Source organism: Stegodyphus dumicola, chromosome 12, assembly GCF_044657685.1.
Source record: "Stegodyphus dumicola isolate Sdum_Otavi_A_Nest chromosome 12, ASM4465768v1".
NCBI classification, from domain to species: domain Eukaryota; kingdom Metazoa; phylum Arthropoda; class Arachnida; order Araneae; family Eresidae; genus Stegodyphus; species Stegodyphus dumicola.
Genome location: NC_140779.1, coordinates 89,813,628 through 89,829,886, shown reverse-complemented (window position 1 = coordinate 89,829,886; position 16,259 = coordinate 89,813,628). Strand labels below are relative to the sequence as shown.

The 16,259-nt window shown below is 30.8% G+C and overlaps 1 protein-coding gene across 3 annotated transcripts in view; it reads right to left on the bottom strand.

Annotated features, from left to right (window-relative positions):
- LOC118184126 (uncharacterized) overlaps positions 1 to 15,271 on the bottom strand; it is a 96,685-nt gene extending 81,414 nt beyond the window's left edge. Inside the window, exons 1-2 of one of the 3 annotated variants that reach the window (XM_085806692.1) lie at positions 15,075 to 15,271; positions 4,694 to 4,764 (exon numbers count right to left, since the gene is read on the bottom strand). In XM_085806692.1, the coding sequence (XP_085662818.1) occupies positions 4,694 to 4,764; positions 15,075 to 15,171 (168 nt within the window). In that variant the 5' untranslated portion in view covers positions 15,172 to 15,271. The remainder of the gene's footprint in view (positions 1 to 4,693; positions 4,765 to 15,074) is intronic. The other 2 variants (XM_085806689.1, XM_085806690.1) reach the window with 2 other exon arrangements.
- Positions 15,272 to 16,259: the final 988 nt, after the last annotated feature.

Genomic DNA, 16,259 nt, shown 5'->3' with positions numbered 1-16,259 from the left:
TGTTTTTGTATAATTTCATAGAAATATACACATGTGTAATATGGTCAGAAGATACCTTGACTGATGTTTGACGTTTAGATAATTTTCGGGTTTGAAGACTTTTACGCTTAAAAGAAAAGTCTGTTCTTAATACACCTTTACTGGAGATAACTTGCCAGAAATTCTCTGGATTACTGCTACAATCATATTGAACCTTAGCTGCCTTCCTGATTCAGATTACTTCATTCACATCAATCAATGTTGTGATATTTACGTTGACTGCAGCATTTTAATTTTTTAACTTTTTTCTCGCAATTTGTTTCGTTTTTTTTTTTTTTTTAAGTTTTTCAATCTCTTTCTTTTAAACACAAAATTTTCTTTCAGCCTCTGCGGCGTTATGAGGTTTGCTGTTTAATTTCAAGTGAGAAATATCCAAGATTTAGATAACTGCCTTCAGAATTGTTAGACGCGCTTTGGCAATATTACGATATCACTACTTTTGCAAGTGCTTGCATTGCGTCCACATGCATTAAAAGATGTTTAAGAAAGTTTTGTAACTACATATTTAGAAACTTTTGTATATTCTCTTCTGATGGGTGCTGGTTTTTTTCCTTTATTTTATTATGGCAAGACATCCAAGGGCTATCTGCTTAAGGGAAGGTTGCTTTCGTGTAGGCCTTTCTAAGGGAAACTGTCTCGAATACATGTTTCTCATTAGAAAAAAACATGAAAATGCCTATGCAGCTTGCTCGTTCGCCGGGATTTAGACTCCGGACCGAACTACCATTGTCGCTCGGTCCCTGGTAGTCTGAATAATGACTGGAGTTAGACTGAACGAAAAATGGGATTTGCATAGAAGAGGATACCGGTCGGTGTATCGACAATAATCTATCGGTGTAATTTGGTGATGACATATATTTCGACGTGAGCAGATTGATGAAACAGCTGTTTTGATATCTGGCAAGTATTGTTCGGCAGTAATATACAAAAGACGACACAGATTATTTTCCCTAGAATCATAAATCTGCCTTCATATGAATTTGCTGAATAAGAAGACAAGTTCTTTTTATTCAAGACAAATTCCCATTTCTAATTCTGGCACTTGACTGACATTACATTCCAGTGGCATATCTTCCGTCAAACACAGTTTCATTGTTTGAAAACTGAAACACTACAGACATTCTGGCAGCATACCATATGACTAAAAATAATGGACTGCAGTCAACTTCATTTCTCACAAATTTTGTAAAAGTATGACTCAAAATGCAGCTGCGCGACGGATGTACAGGCTTGCTCTTTTTTTTGTTTGACATTAATTGTGAAATAGTAAAAGAATGTATTACGTCTCTATCTCCCCTTAATTCTCCGGGGGAAAAATGTTAATAAGAAAAAAGGAAAAGAAGTAATAGAAAAATCTCCCTTTTTAGAAAAATTAAAAATAACTTTTAGGGTTAATTGACGCTCGCACCAGGCCAATACACGAGTACCTGAAAAACTTGATTTCGTATACTGCACATAGCCTTAACTACCGCTGTCAACTTATTTTAGCATGTACTGCCTGTTTTTCTTTCTGGCATTATTTTAAAAGCAATGTTTTCCTCATTTGTTGCATTTCTAGTGAATCCTTGGTATTTTCCAAACTAAAAAATGATAACCATTAGTATTTCAGGGTCCCTAGGGTCTCCCTTGACAGACATATTCAGCCTTACTATACCACTCACGTTTTGACAGGACAGGGTCATTTTCCTTCTTATCTCTACCGCTTTAAGATTAGAGATAATGAATCTTGTGAATGTGTTGAAGAAGGCAGCCCGGACCATTTTGCATTCAGCTGCAATCTTCTTAGAGATCACAGACTCAGGCAGCCGAGTGATAATAAGTCCATGTGGTTCAAGAGCCTCCAATATAATAAATATGCAACCACTCCGGCTCAAAAACATTATTGCCTGGTGTGCAGATTTGTAAGATGGAATATGTATTTGTGTTTCAGTTTATGCCAAAAAAAAAGTGGTAACTGAACAAAATATTAGTATGTAATCAGGATCGCATCTATTTAAGTTATATGCTGATGAAATATTGTGCATAATAATTGTATAATGTAATAGCGATTATAATATGTACTAGATATTGTAAGACGCAATTATCTAGTAATGTATGAGTATTTAATCAATAAGTGGATGATAAATATCATAACTGTATTTGTAATTAATGAACTTCTGTCATTCATCCGTAAATGTATCAGTTGTAATATACTTGCAATTGTATTAAATATTGGTAACTATGTAATGTAAAGGTACAACGTATTTGTATAATGCACTGTATTATAGATGTACGTGGAAGTTTGGTTTTGTTTTTGTCTTATATTATGCGCAGTAATATTATAATGTATAGGAGATTGGATAAAGTACTATATACTGTAAGCTAAATTTGCATGTGTTTAATGTATCAGTACTTGAAACAGGTTTTAGTATTTACCTAAGAATGCAAAAAAATACTCGTTAAGAAGTAGATTGATAAAACAGTGTACTTGTACCTGCTGTATAATGCATTTCGATGTAAAAATACTTGTGAATGAGTAGATTGATAATACATTGTACTTCTACATGCTGTATAATGCACTTTTGTAATAATATGGTACAAGTTATTGGTCAGTCAAATATTGGTAAATGTATAGTGTATAGGTATAAAGTGCAGGTATTGGAAGCATAACAGTAGTTTCATAAGATATAATAATTTTTATATAATGTTTTTAACTTAGTTATGTTTTAGTATTTATTTAAGAATGTATTAGCATTTATTCAAGAATGTGCTGTGTATTTGTATTATGTAATTGCTTCACATATCTGTATCTATATTTTATATTTGTATTATATATTAGTAAGTATGCATGTATTATTCACGACGGGTAAGAGATTCGGCTTCCTAAGAAACTTATGTTCCTAAGAAACACAGTGCTTTAATATCTTCAAGGACCTTAAACTGCTGAGTTGGTAATCAATTCTGTATAGATTATGTAATACTCTGAGACGGAAGCCAACTCAGAGGATTTCAGGATTTCAGTACTTCAGAAGTACACAAAAGTATTTAAGGCTAATAAATGCTTTAACGCTCAAAGAAAAAAAAAACATTCTACAGGTATAAAAACCCGATTATCTGGCATTCAGTAACCATGAAACTCAAATAACTAGCTATTTTAAATTTTTTAAATTTTTTATGACAAAAATGAAGCAAATAAGAGACTTGCAAAGTTATCGAAAGGTACATTATAGACTTACGACTCGGAACAAGTAAAGCCAGTATCCAAACATAATAGTAATTTGCTCCAATAATGAATAAGCGTGACATCACAACACAGTCATATGACCTTCCGTTTGGTTAACACGATCAGTTTTTGATCAGCCAGTTTAGTTTCTATGATGAAGAACATATATTAACTACTATTTATCAGTTTCTCTTGATATTTGAGAAAAAAAGGTAAATAAATAAATAAAAGAAGTGGATTAAAATTTGGGACATGCTCTAAGCGGAAGAGCATGCTGTGGAGTATTTACAAAATTACGAGATCCTGGGATCAAGAAAAGTGTATGCTGATGGACACAACATTGGACTTTATTTGGAAACAGATAAACAATGGTGACGCAGTGTGAAAAAATATGACAAACAATTTAATACGCTGTATGCGTAACTGAAATCTCTTTAGTTTATAACTAAGTAAGTAGCAATCAGTTCTTTCAAACTTGTGTCGAAATTATGTTTGTCGTGTTTGGCCGAATATATCTACTAACTTTCGAAAAGGTTTAATAATCGAGTAACATATCTTACTTTCGTATATTTAAAGCCTAAAAAAATGCTTTTAAGTTTGAAATAGTTTGGTTTAGGTTTATTTAATTATGGCAAAGCACACTAGGGCTATCTGCGTAAGAGGAACGGATGCCTTTGTTGAGGACTTCTAAGGGAAACTGGCTCGTATACACGTTACACACGGGGAAAATCACGAAAACGCCCATGCAGCCAGCCCTTTCGCGGGATTCGAACCTCGGACCGAACTACCAGTGTTCAGCGACTTTACCGCTCGGCCGCTGGTGAGCTTAAGTTTGAAATACGTCAGTAAAAATCTTGCATGATGTTGAGTCTAGGCTTTTGATATTCAAGCTGATAATAAATAAGATGACTCCTTTTATAATTTCAGACTGGAAACTTCTTCTTCTATTCATTTAGATTTTGTAAAATGAACTTTAGTTTTTATACGCTCAACCACCTGGAATTTTTAGAGCTTTCTTTATAGTTCAGCTTTTATTGTACATCTATTAACAAAGTGTATTGTTTATATAACCGTTAAAAATGAACTCAAACGGTAAGAATGAGAATACAAAATAACGGTCAAAATGCAAATACAAAAAGCAAGCGGATCGCGTTACAGTAGGCCGTAGTGTACATTGATGATTGAAGTAAACAGTTAACATTAGCTAAAGGTTGCAAAAAAGAACGGGATATGTAGAGCAAAACCATCATAGATTGGAATAATCTTCAGGAAATATGCATTACCGAAATATAAGTAGGGGCGAGAAGAAAAATACTTTTGGCCGACAGCTGGTGTTTAAAGCCTAAAATTACCTTGTTTCCAAATGTTGTTCGGTTAATGTGTTTTAAAGCACATAAGCCCCAAATAAACATAAATAGTGCATAATGCAAAATAAATAGAAACGAAACTTACTTTCTTAATGTCAAATGCATCCATGACTGGTATAGATGATGGATCACAGTCAACATTGGCATACTGAAGAACTAGTAATTGGGGAAAACACAACAATAATATAGTACAGATTAGGAATCAAATCCTTAAATTTAATATTAATCTCAAATAATATTAATTTATGAGTGATTTGTGCAATGATATGTAGTGAATATCTATTGATGCATACTCAATAAGTATATATGCAAATAAATATTCAGTAAGTACATGTATAGATAAAAACTTCTTTCTTTTGTATTTCATACAAGAAATTCTCTGCATTTTTAACGCACAGAATTCCTGTACATTACATTTTTCACAAACCACAAATTACAAAAGTCGCAAAGCGATGAAAGATGGAGACTGAATAGTTTCCCGACAGAAAATTTCTGTCCCGTTTTTACACACTTTCATGAAAATCATATTAAAAATTGTATTTCTCATAATTTAATTAATTGAAATAATATCTGAAACAAAATAACTACAGGAAACCGTAATCTATTTTTAATTTTGATAGGATATTAGTGAATTCACTATTTACCACCACAAATTCTCTCTGCTCGGTATTTAACTCTACAAACTTATTACTCTCTATAAAACCACTTTAGCACATTCCACAAATTTCCATTAAAAATATATATAATTTCTTTTATGAAATACAAAATAATAATAAAAAGTCTGAAAGCTTTCACATTTTACATGGCGCATAAAGTGGCGTGATTTTAATTTAGATACACATAATACGTTTCGAGAGCATTTGGGCTAAAAATATTTAAAAATATCATATCTTTAGAATTTCCGATAGACAGTCCCGCGCGCTGGAGATAAAAATATTTTATTCAGTATAGTGTGTTGCCACTGCTCGCTTTAAAATCGTTGAATTTCTTAATCATAAATTTTAAAAAATATGAAACAGATAATAAAGCAAATTCGAAATTCAAGATTCGGGCTTCCAGGTTACGATATTCGGGTGGAGGACTACGTTATTTAAAATTTGATGGCTCTAGAAATCGTAGTTTTTTTTTTTGTGTTAATGCATAGATACTCAATTTATCGTTTTAATGTGTCGTATAGTGGGTTCAGAATAACGTTTCTTTGATCAGTTTATAAGATGGATGTACTCGTATATCTTTACCTTTAATACATATCCAAGAAACGACTCGCATTGTATATAAGAAAAAACATTACTAACAACACTTTTTAATTCACTACACTGTGAATTACAGCACTCTGAAACAGTATAGCATGAACTATTATTGATTTGTTGCAGTCCTAGGGATATCGATCCTTGCAAATAACATTACATAACAGTTTATATCTTCTACTTGTAGAATTTAACAAATATTCTCTATTCGTATAAAGCTAATATAGGTTTAAAATTTAAATTTATTAATTATTTTTTAAAAGAGAATTATTTAAATTTAATTTACTATATTCTTGTGAAGCAATTCTACTTGTTGAAGATACTTTCTCTAGATAAATATTATCGAGCTTAGATTTACAAACCAAACGATACCGTGGCTCTAACTTGTTTTCAGACGCTTAGGGTTTTCAATTTTATTCGCAAATACCAGTAATTAAATTTTTGTGAAATGACTTTACTTTTCTTTCACATATACTACTGATCATCTTTTTTAAAACTTGATCTTAAAAAAAATAGGTTTTCAATACGCGTTTAGTAAAAAATATTGTTTAATCAAACATTCTGAAAAGGAACTCGCATAAATATTCGGACATTTTTGAACAAACAGTTTTTATTTAATAAAACATGAAAATAACGGAGCATTTAATATTTCATTGAATATAGCTAAAATTGAACTGTTCACGCGCTTTCGCATGGATTCAATTAATGTTTTTGAGCAAGAATGTTGCATTTTTTTCTTAAGAAATGCTCTTATTGGAGTGATCAAATAAATATCATACTTCCTTATTCTGTTCTCGAACTCATACATGTTTAATAGGATTTAAGTCAGGAGAATATGGAGCACTTTTTATTACTTCAAGGCAATTGTATAACTCTATTTAGAATCTGTATCCAGATAGAAGTTAAATATATTGTTGCTTGCGTACGGGTGTAATGGATACACCCGTACGCACTTAATGGATTGAATGAACACAGAACCGATGATAGCTTGATAAAATTTATTAGACTTTGATAAACACTTTAGAACACAGTTCTAGAACTTTCTACGAAAGCACTCATATAGCTCTTTGCAGTATCATAAAACACAATCCAAACTACTAAGAACACTCTAAACTTCTAAGAACAGCAAGAACAGTTACACTTCAAACTACTAGGAATGGAAACACAACACAACGCAAAGCGCATCTAAAAGACAAAGCTCTTACGGATATCTCAATGCTTCGAAGTCTCTTTGAACAAATAACTAACAGCTACTTCGAAACTGATACTCTCTTCGGTCTTATATACTTTTCCTACAACCGCCGAGAAATCTCTAATCCTTCTCGAAATTATTGGAAGGCATATGAGTGCCGAATACGGTTACAGTTACATATAGCATCAACTACAGTTCTTTGGTTACAATACCCATTACAGTTAAACAGGAACCGTTATTGTCTTCATAGAACGTATACATCCTATGAATACGTTTTGATAACATCAAAAATAGTTGAACCATTTATAACAAAGATAGTTTAAATATTTCAGTAATTTTGTCTTCATAGGATGTATACGTCCTATGAAGACCAAATTTCTCACTTCAAAGGCATCGAAACATCCCTAAACTTCTCTTCACTTCCAAACAAACAACAAAGCACGGAAGTCATTGGATCCAAATATATTAAATTTTGACTAGTTTGCAAACACAACAATATTCCAATATGTTAAATATTTGCTTACCTCGGGAAATAGATTAATTGACGTGATGACTTTCGCAAAGACAGACGTATGATGTTGATGACGAATTTCACTATTGCTTATTCTTATTGTATCCATTTGCTCGAATGACTCTTCTAACAGTTTCAGTATTAACTTTTATTGTAAACTGTTCTCCTAAATCGTATACAAATTTTACAGCTTTGAGGTTTCTGTTCTCTTTGATTTTTCGTAGTATAAATCTCCGATTCCTTCGTGTTATCTCGGAATGTTCCAGACTTGACTGCATTTTGAACAGTTACAGGTAGTTTTCATAGTTTGGATAACATCAAGAATAGTTAAACGCTTGATAGCAAAAAACAGTTTGAATATTTCAAATACCCTTACCGTCTTTAAAATTAACATAAACTAAGAAAAATTCAAATTTCTAACAGAACGTTTCGTTAATTTCTAGACGTTTGCCATTAATTTGTAGCGTCTTTCTGATATGAAACTGTTAATATATTTTACTAATCTGAATGCAGACAATAACTCTTATAATGCATTTTTCATTTAATACAAAAAATTAGGACAAGAAAACGGCGTGTTCTAAAACATCTCAGTAAAACTTTCAAATGTCCGTATTGTTATGTGAGTTACTGATTAACATGTTAACACGCTTTGAATGAATTATTTAGTACTCGGAATATTTTGATGATATTTATTTTGCAAAAGAAGGCTTGAAGCAGGGGGGAAAATATCATATTAGAAAACACCTCAAGTCTATATTTCAATATTTGGAACAAAATCTCCGAAATTAAAATTTAAGAATAAACATATGCGAAAAAAAAAAGTGAGTCACTAAATATTATAAAGAGCAATCCAGCAACTAGGTCTAAGGTAAAACTGTTTATTGGACTTCATTTACTTTTTATGTTAATTTTAGAAAATTAATTACAGTCTTCTTACTAGAGTTTAATTCTAAGGAGGGCTTTTTATGATGAATGTGAGGAAAAAGTATTAATTAACGCTAACTCGAACTTAATGAGCAGTTTGGAATAAGGTTGAATATTATCTATAGTTAAAAACCTTTCATATTTCACATTTACAACATAATGTTTTGTTTCTTTAATTTGAATAGCAAATGTTTACTACTATATCTGTAATTTTGTTTCTTATGGAATAAAATGCAGACCAGATTTATGCAAAATACTACTGATTCATAAATTTTCTTCCTTAGTTAAATATATATTAGGTCTTCTTGCGAATCAGTTTATTGTCTGTTTAAACACTAAAGAAAAGAAAGTCAAAGGATTACTTATCACTTCGATTTTACTGATGTGAAAAAATTATTCAAACTTTGGTTTCCAGTTAAATATCATATCAATAATATAACTCTGAAATTATATTCTATGTTTAAATAATGGACAGATAATCTTACACAAGAACATTCGCTCATTAAATGGTCCTTAATATACAACAAAAAAATTGAGGTATTGCAAACAAATGACAGACATTTTAATGATTTCTTGAAGTTAAAAAGTCAATTAGCTTGTTGGTCATACAACCAGAAATGATTTCTTTTCACATAAAAATCAGAAGAAAATAAAAACCAGCTTTTGAAGAAAATAATGTCACGTGTGTTTGAGATGATTCAAGTGACAAAAACCACTGCACAGTTCCCGCCGAAAGGAAATTTGCATGGCAACAGATAACGAATTCCTTACGTAAACATTGATAAAAACGCAGGATGTGGTTAAATACATAAATGCCACTTTCGTAATTTCCAAATAAAACAAGTATCGATAGGCACATCCTGTTACAGACAGTTTTTATCTTTCCTATTTTAGAATTTCAAATTAGGAATTTTTATTCTATCGATAACCCAGGTAATGTTTAGATCAGGTATGTAATTAGGTAGGTTATTCAAATAAATTCACCTAAATTGATACGTAGTTAGTTTGAGCAAAGTGAAAATTACCATTGCATCGAAGGCATTTGTTTTTAAACATGAAAGCTTTCTTCCTTTATATATGAAAATAATTTACATCTACATCTACTTGCACATTTTTTAAAGAAGTTTCACTTAGATTTGAAAAAATTGTAATTTTTATATCCCGTTTTTTGCGAATTTGAGGAAATGACTGATGTCGAAATATTTTACACTGCTTTCCTTCGAACAATAAACACAGTATATTTCCATATACAAGCCAAGAATTTTGAAATTTTTTTTAAAGCTAAATTATGGAGAGTCAGCTTATTTACGGATCTACTAATCTCGAAAAAAAAAAACTTTTCCTTTTAAAAAGCGGTAAAGTCGCTGAACACTGGTAGTTCGGTCCGAGGTTCGAATCCCGCGAACGGGCTGGCTGCATGGGTGTTTTCGTGGTTTTCCCCATGTGTAACGTGTATACGAGCCAGTTTCCCTTAGAAAGTCCTCCACGAAAGGCATCCCTCCCCTTAGGCAGATAGCCCTAGTGTGCTTTGCCGTAATTAAATACACCACACCACACCACACCACCTTTTAAAAAGCGTGCGCAGTCCATTAAATGGCTAAATATCGCATTTCTTTGTTTCTTTGGCTCATATTTTTTAAGTTTATGAAATAAAAATTTTAAATGAATTAAAGAAAGTTAATTGTTTTATTTTCGAAGCTATTTAAAAGGTTGGCGTGTTGTGTCAACGAAAGATCTGATGTTGGCGAAATTTGCACCTGTCTTCCTTCACTCTCGGAACTTGACTTTTATTTACGGAGAAACGCCGAGCAGAAATAGTGTTGTAAAATATTTAACAAACGCGATCATCTGTGGTTTGAAATTATGAATTTCTCTTCCTATCATCTTTCAGACAAAAAAGTAGAATAATTTTAGAATAATATTAAAATTAATTCTTGTTTTCAGAATCTTTTACAAAGTTTTGTATTTTTAGCCATAAAATGTTTTGTTGACTGGAACAGTATAGTCAGTGAATTGTAAGAAAGAGATCAAACGGCAATAAACGAATTTCATAGCTTCTAAATTAAAACAGGTGCTCATGTTAGTGAGAGAGTATTGCAAAAGAATGCTTTAAAATGAAAGCGAATGAGTAACTCATGGGTTCAGAGAAGGTAAATTTGAGAATAGAGGGGAAAGACTGAAATGTATTACAATTATAAATCACAAATTATTAATATTTACCTAGATTTAATTCATACAATTACGTTGATTTTTGATATAAAGTTTAACTCAGTGTTTTCAAACTCATATTGCCCGTAGGTCGTATGCACCAACTGAGAAAAAATTTTTTGAAAGATAAAAGACATTTTAATAAATTAAAAATTTTTCTTATTCAGTATTTCCCCAAATATGCCTAAACAATAATAATAACATCGCAAACGAAAAAAATCAGACTTACATTTATTTTTTATCTGAAATTCAAAGTTTGGTACCCGCAAAACATTTTTGTTGATTACACAAATACATCGACAGCTAAATATTAAATTTTCTGACGGATGTTTATTTAAAATAATTCTAACATATTTAATTAATCATTAAATAACTGACTTTAATTTAAACTGAAATAAATTATGAAAATATTCCACGTGGGATAAAACTTGAAAATAAATAATGGCAATTTAGTCTCTTTCTCTTATTTATTAAATTTTTCTTCGAAACATAAATAGAAATACATATGTTTGTGCGTAAATAATTATAAATTTCTTTTGTTTCTGACTACATTTTAACACTTGGTGTTTTGATTTTGACAGTCTGTAGCCTTGAAGAGAAATTACTAGGAAGTGCCATCATCTTGAAATCTTTTTAACACTGTATTTGCAACAAATTCACAATTGAAATGTCCTCGCAGGTGGCATAAATTTGCTTCGGAGGCTGCAAGCGGCTTACGCGACAGAAGTTAAAGGTCTTCGATTTAACTGATCATCCATTACAAAATATTACAAGTATGAAATATTTATCAAAGCACTATTTCTGTGTAAAACGTTTTATTGGATTTGATAAATGCTAGTTAGAAATAAATTTAGAATAAGATGAATCTAACTGTTACGTAAAATTATTTAACAACAATTATATTCGAATTCCGACTTAATAATATATATATATATATATATCTTTATATTTATATAATTAATTTACTAAATAATATTGATTAATTGATTATATCATCTCCTAAGTTTAACTTAAGTTTAACCTAAGTTTAATTAAGTAGAATGATCTTAAAAGAGTGAATCCATACTAGTAAGTTATATTTTGAAAGATGTTTTGAAGTAACTTGAAAGTAAAATGTTAGTAATGTTTTAACGGGGACTGGAATTAAATCATCATGAAGAACAAAATTTCACTTGTAAAAGGAATAAATTAAAGGCAAAAAATTAAATGCATGTAATCATTGTCATTGATCGGAAATTAGTTGACTTTTCAAGGGGAACAAACCAACTCCCGTTCAATGAACAATAATTAATAAATAAATACGAAGGTGTTTCGTCTTTACTCGAGCAATAAAGCTAAGGCAAACCGGCAATTCAAGTCAGGCCAAATATTTCCGTGAATAGAAGGGATTATGAACAAATGTTGATATTCAAAGAACTTATTCCTATGAAGCATTTTAGCTAATTCAGTTTTGAGTGAAAAGCAATTTATGCAGGGAATTTCGAAAAAACTCGAGTAACCGTCCCCCGACACCCTCGAGTTTATTCATTTGAGTTCAATATTATTTGTAAAAATTAAACATTGGAAATTGTCATTATGAAATAGAATTCAAAGTATAAAGTTGAAATAAACATTAGAAGTTTACAAAATATAAAATAAATAATGCTAACTTTGTAAAAACAAATCAAGAATAATATAAAAATAAAAAATATAATTAGAAAAGTGAATGTACATGAAGATATAAAGGCCAGAAAAAGTATTAATTAACTTACGTTCTTTCTAGTAGGGAGTCGGCAAAGTGTTTTCTTCGCGTCTGACTCAAAAGTGTAGTGTTTCCGAAAAATTCTTAGCGGCAGCGAGGGCTTTGAATAATATCAGTCGGTAAGACTTGGGTGAAGTAATTTATGGTACTGGGTGGGACTCAGAATTCTTGAGGGAGGTATTCTGTGGAGTTCTTATTTGAGTGAAACCGTCTGTTAAAAATTTTTTTTTGAAAATACTAATGAATGGAAATTAATTATTTTCTGGCTTATTGTCGTGTCGAAACGATTAGGAATTGAAGAAAGGAAAAAAAGAATTTCCACTGTCAAAGAGCAATTTGAAAGACTAAAGATCATGAAATAGGCCAATTTTTTTAGTAACAGCATAAATCTGAAGACAATTAGCTTTTTACAATATACAACTGAGTAATTACACTATATACAAATCCTTCAACTGATAGTCATCCAACTTATACCGCCTTCTCAGGTTTAGGAACAAATTATCATATCCCTATCAGTTAAATGATTTAGAGCGAGTATTTAACGCCTCTTTTAAGGCAATGGTTAATAAATTGAATGGGTATTAGATTATTTTTGAGAATTTTAATAAGGAGCAAAATTTCGCGTTGTAAATCTATTTTATCTGTGCAGATAATTTTAATTCGTTGTATCTGATTTATTATTGTATTGTTAATTACTTTTTTTGGATATGTTGGAATTCCAATTTATTAATTTGTTAGTATTTAAATATATATATATATATATATATACAAAAAGAATCAGAGTAATAAGTCAGAAATTAAAATCAAATTTTTTTTACCAGTCCTGCGCTTATAACTGCAGAATTGAAGTAAATTAAACTTCTATTCTAAATTAAGCATCTAAGGTTAAAATAAAATTGAAATCATTCTGGATACATTTGATATGAAAATTTAATAGAATCTTTTTTCGGTTTTTGATCTCAAATGTACCAGAAGGATTGGATTGGATTGGATTATTTAATTATGGCAAAGCAGACGATGGCTATCTGCCTAAAGGGAGGGATGCCTTCGTGGAGGACTTTCTAAGGGAAACTGACTCGTATACACGTTACACATGGGGAAAACCACGCCCATGCAGCCAGCCCGTAAATGTACCAGAAGATCGAAACATATATTCGAAAATATTAATCGGCTTTTATGAAACTTTAGTTCATTTTCCCCTGATGAGTTTTGAATTGAAGTTTCAGTGAAAGGGAGGGATTTAATTTTTATATTTTGTATATTTTTCCTTTTCACATTTTTATTTTTGAAGTTTATTCTACTGGTGTATTCTTATTTTAATTTTGATATGGCTAGATACAGTGTTTAACCTCTTGACCACCGTTGTAATTACTAATATTGTTGAGGAATTGCCTTATTTTGATTCCAATTTTATTTTAAACTTAGGTGCTTTAAGTTTATATATACATTGGTTTAAAACATGATAAAAATTTTTACTTATCAATTAGCATATCCAGATTTAAAGTAAATGCTTGAAACAAAAATCTACTATGTGTGTATACACAATTCTAAATCTCACAAAATGAATACCGCGGGATATTTTAATGTGGTTGATGGAATAAGTGTGTAACAACATCCAATCAAAATCTTAAATAATATCAGGAAAATATTAAAGTGTTCGTATTTCTAATTAATCAATTAAATACTATACCTTTCTATTATTTAAGTAAAAAATTTGTACGATATTCAGTAAAATCTTAAATAAAGGAAGAAATCGCAGTCATCATTGTTATACAATTGCTTACAAATTCTTCAAGAATGTTGATGTGAGCTTAAATAAAAAATTTTCTGTTGTAAACAATTCTAAACATTGATTTGAAATTCGAGTAACGCATATCACATAGAATGATTTGAAATTTCTTTGGTAATGTCTCAATAACAAAATTCATCAAACTTTCTTCAATGAGATCTTTCTCTTTCTTAATATTAGATTCCATTTCTTGGATAAATTTTATACAATTAGCCATTAAATTTGTCTCAATTTCCAAAGAATTTTCTCTGCTGTAGTTTTCATCTGTACTTCTTCATTTAAGAAGCTTATATATGTAAAGGTTTAGAAGTTATTATATTTATCACTATATAATGCTTCAGAAGTTTTCAATTTAAGTAAGCTCTAAATTGCGCTAGTATGATTGTAAATAAGTTCTGAAGAGCTTCCCGACAGTTCATATGAAATCCAAAGAATTATTTCACTAGAATTTTGTAAAACTATTTCAGATTTAGTATTTTATAAAATGATAAAGAAATAAAGAAATAAATATGCAAATAAAATGACTACACCCCTTTGCTAGCGGTCTCACTGAATCGGTTTGCTGACGAATTTTAATGATCTCAATGTTATCGCGTACTTGAGAATTCTAGATAAAGCTATCTTGAGTAATTATTGTAAATAGGAACTGTATTCTTAAATCTGAAATTCGTTACTAAATTTTGCACTTATCTTTCTATCAAAAGTGGTGTACTGCCACAAATAATTTCATAAATACAGTAATAATAGTTCGAGAATCTTTAACAAGCAGTTTTACTATACGTGCTAAGTTTATAACACTAAAATTTATGGATATACTACATGAAGTGTATGATGATGTATGAATTAAAACTTACCTTTTGGTTTAAAAGCCACTGGTTCTTTTCGTAGAGACAGGCCATTGATCAAGTGTACGGCAACTAACAAAAAATTAAGTTCGACAAAGGGTTTCATGTTACCAAGCTTCACCGACTGTGCTCAGAGCAGTGAAATAGTGAAAATAAAAAAAGCAAATTTGAGGCGGGAAATTATCGCTTTAGATGGGTGACATAAAAAGAGAACTGTACACATACCCACCTTTTGTTATCATCTGCGGCTGATAAGTAGAAGTAGGCTAGTTTCAGACAAGCACAATGCAATATATCAAATTTCTTATTATCGTTGATATTATCGCTGGTGTACAGAAATATAAGTTGATCATAAAGAATTTTAATTTTCGTACATTAGATAAATTAAGTTGCTAAACATAAATCAATTAAACGTTGAACACAGTACGATTAAATATACAAATGCTTAGAAACGATTGCTTAGAAAAAAGTCTTTTGCATGTAAATTCGTAATGCAAAACCAATTGGGTTCGATAAATCTAACACACACACAAAATTTAACACAATAACATATAAATAATAAGAAAACTTGAATTTAATTTTACCGTACTTCTAAGAAGGAAAGTTGATGGCGTAAGTAAAAAACGATGAAGAAGCCAAAAGTGTAAAATGTTATTGTTTGCGAAGGAAAATCCTATTCCGTAAAAATATCAGGTCGCTGCTGTCTTTCTATTTTATGTTTTGTTTTTCTTTTCTCTTTCTCTTAACATCGCTCGCCCTTACTTAAAAATCGCTGAGTCTTTGAATTATTTCTGTCTATGCTTTAACACATTCCTAAAGCAAGACATGGCATTCGCATTGCAAATATTTATATACTGCGACTTACTACTGTTTTATCAGGGTCATTATGTATAATGAACTTTTGCACTTTACCCCGTCTTGAAGAAATTTCGCGTATCATATAATTAAGAACATCTTCCCTTTCGTCTTCTTTTTCTGCAGACATTTTATTCAATGCATTAACTGCGTTTTGGAGTATAATTTGTTATCGGCTTCACTTATTCGAATCTCAAGATATCGTTGGTCATCTAAGACATTTTTAGTTTTGAAAATTTGTTTGTCAACCAAGGCGTTCATGAAACAAGTTTCCACTGCAAGTAATTTTCAACTAGGCAAATTATTCGGGAAAAATACGAGTAATATACTACGCGTCTA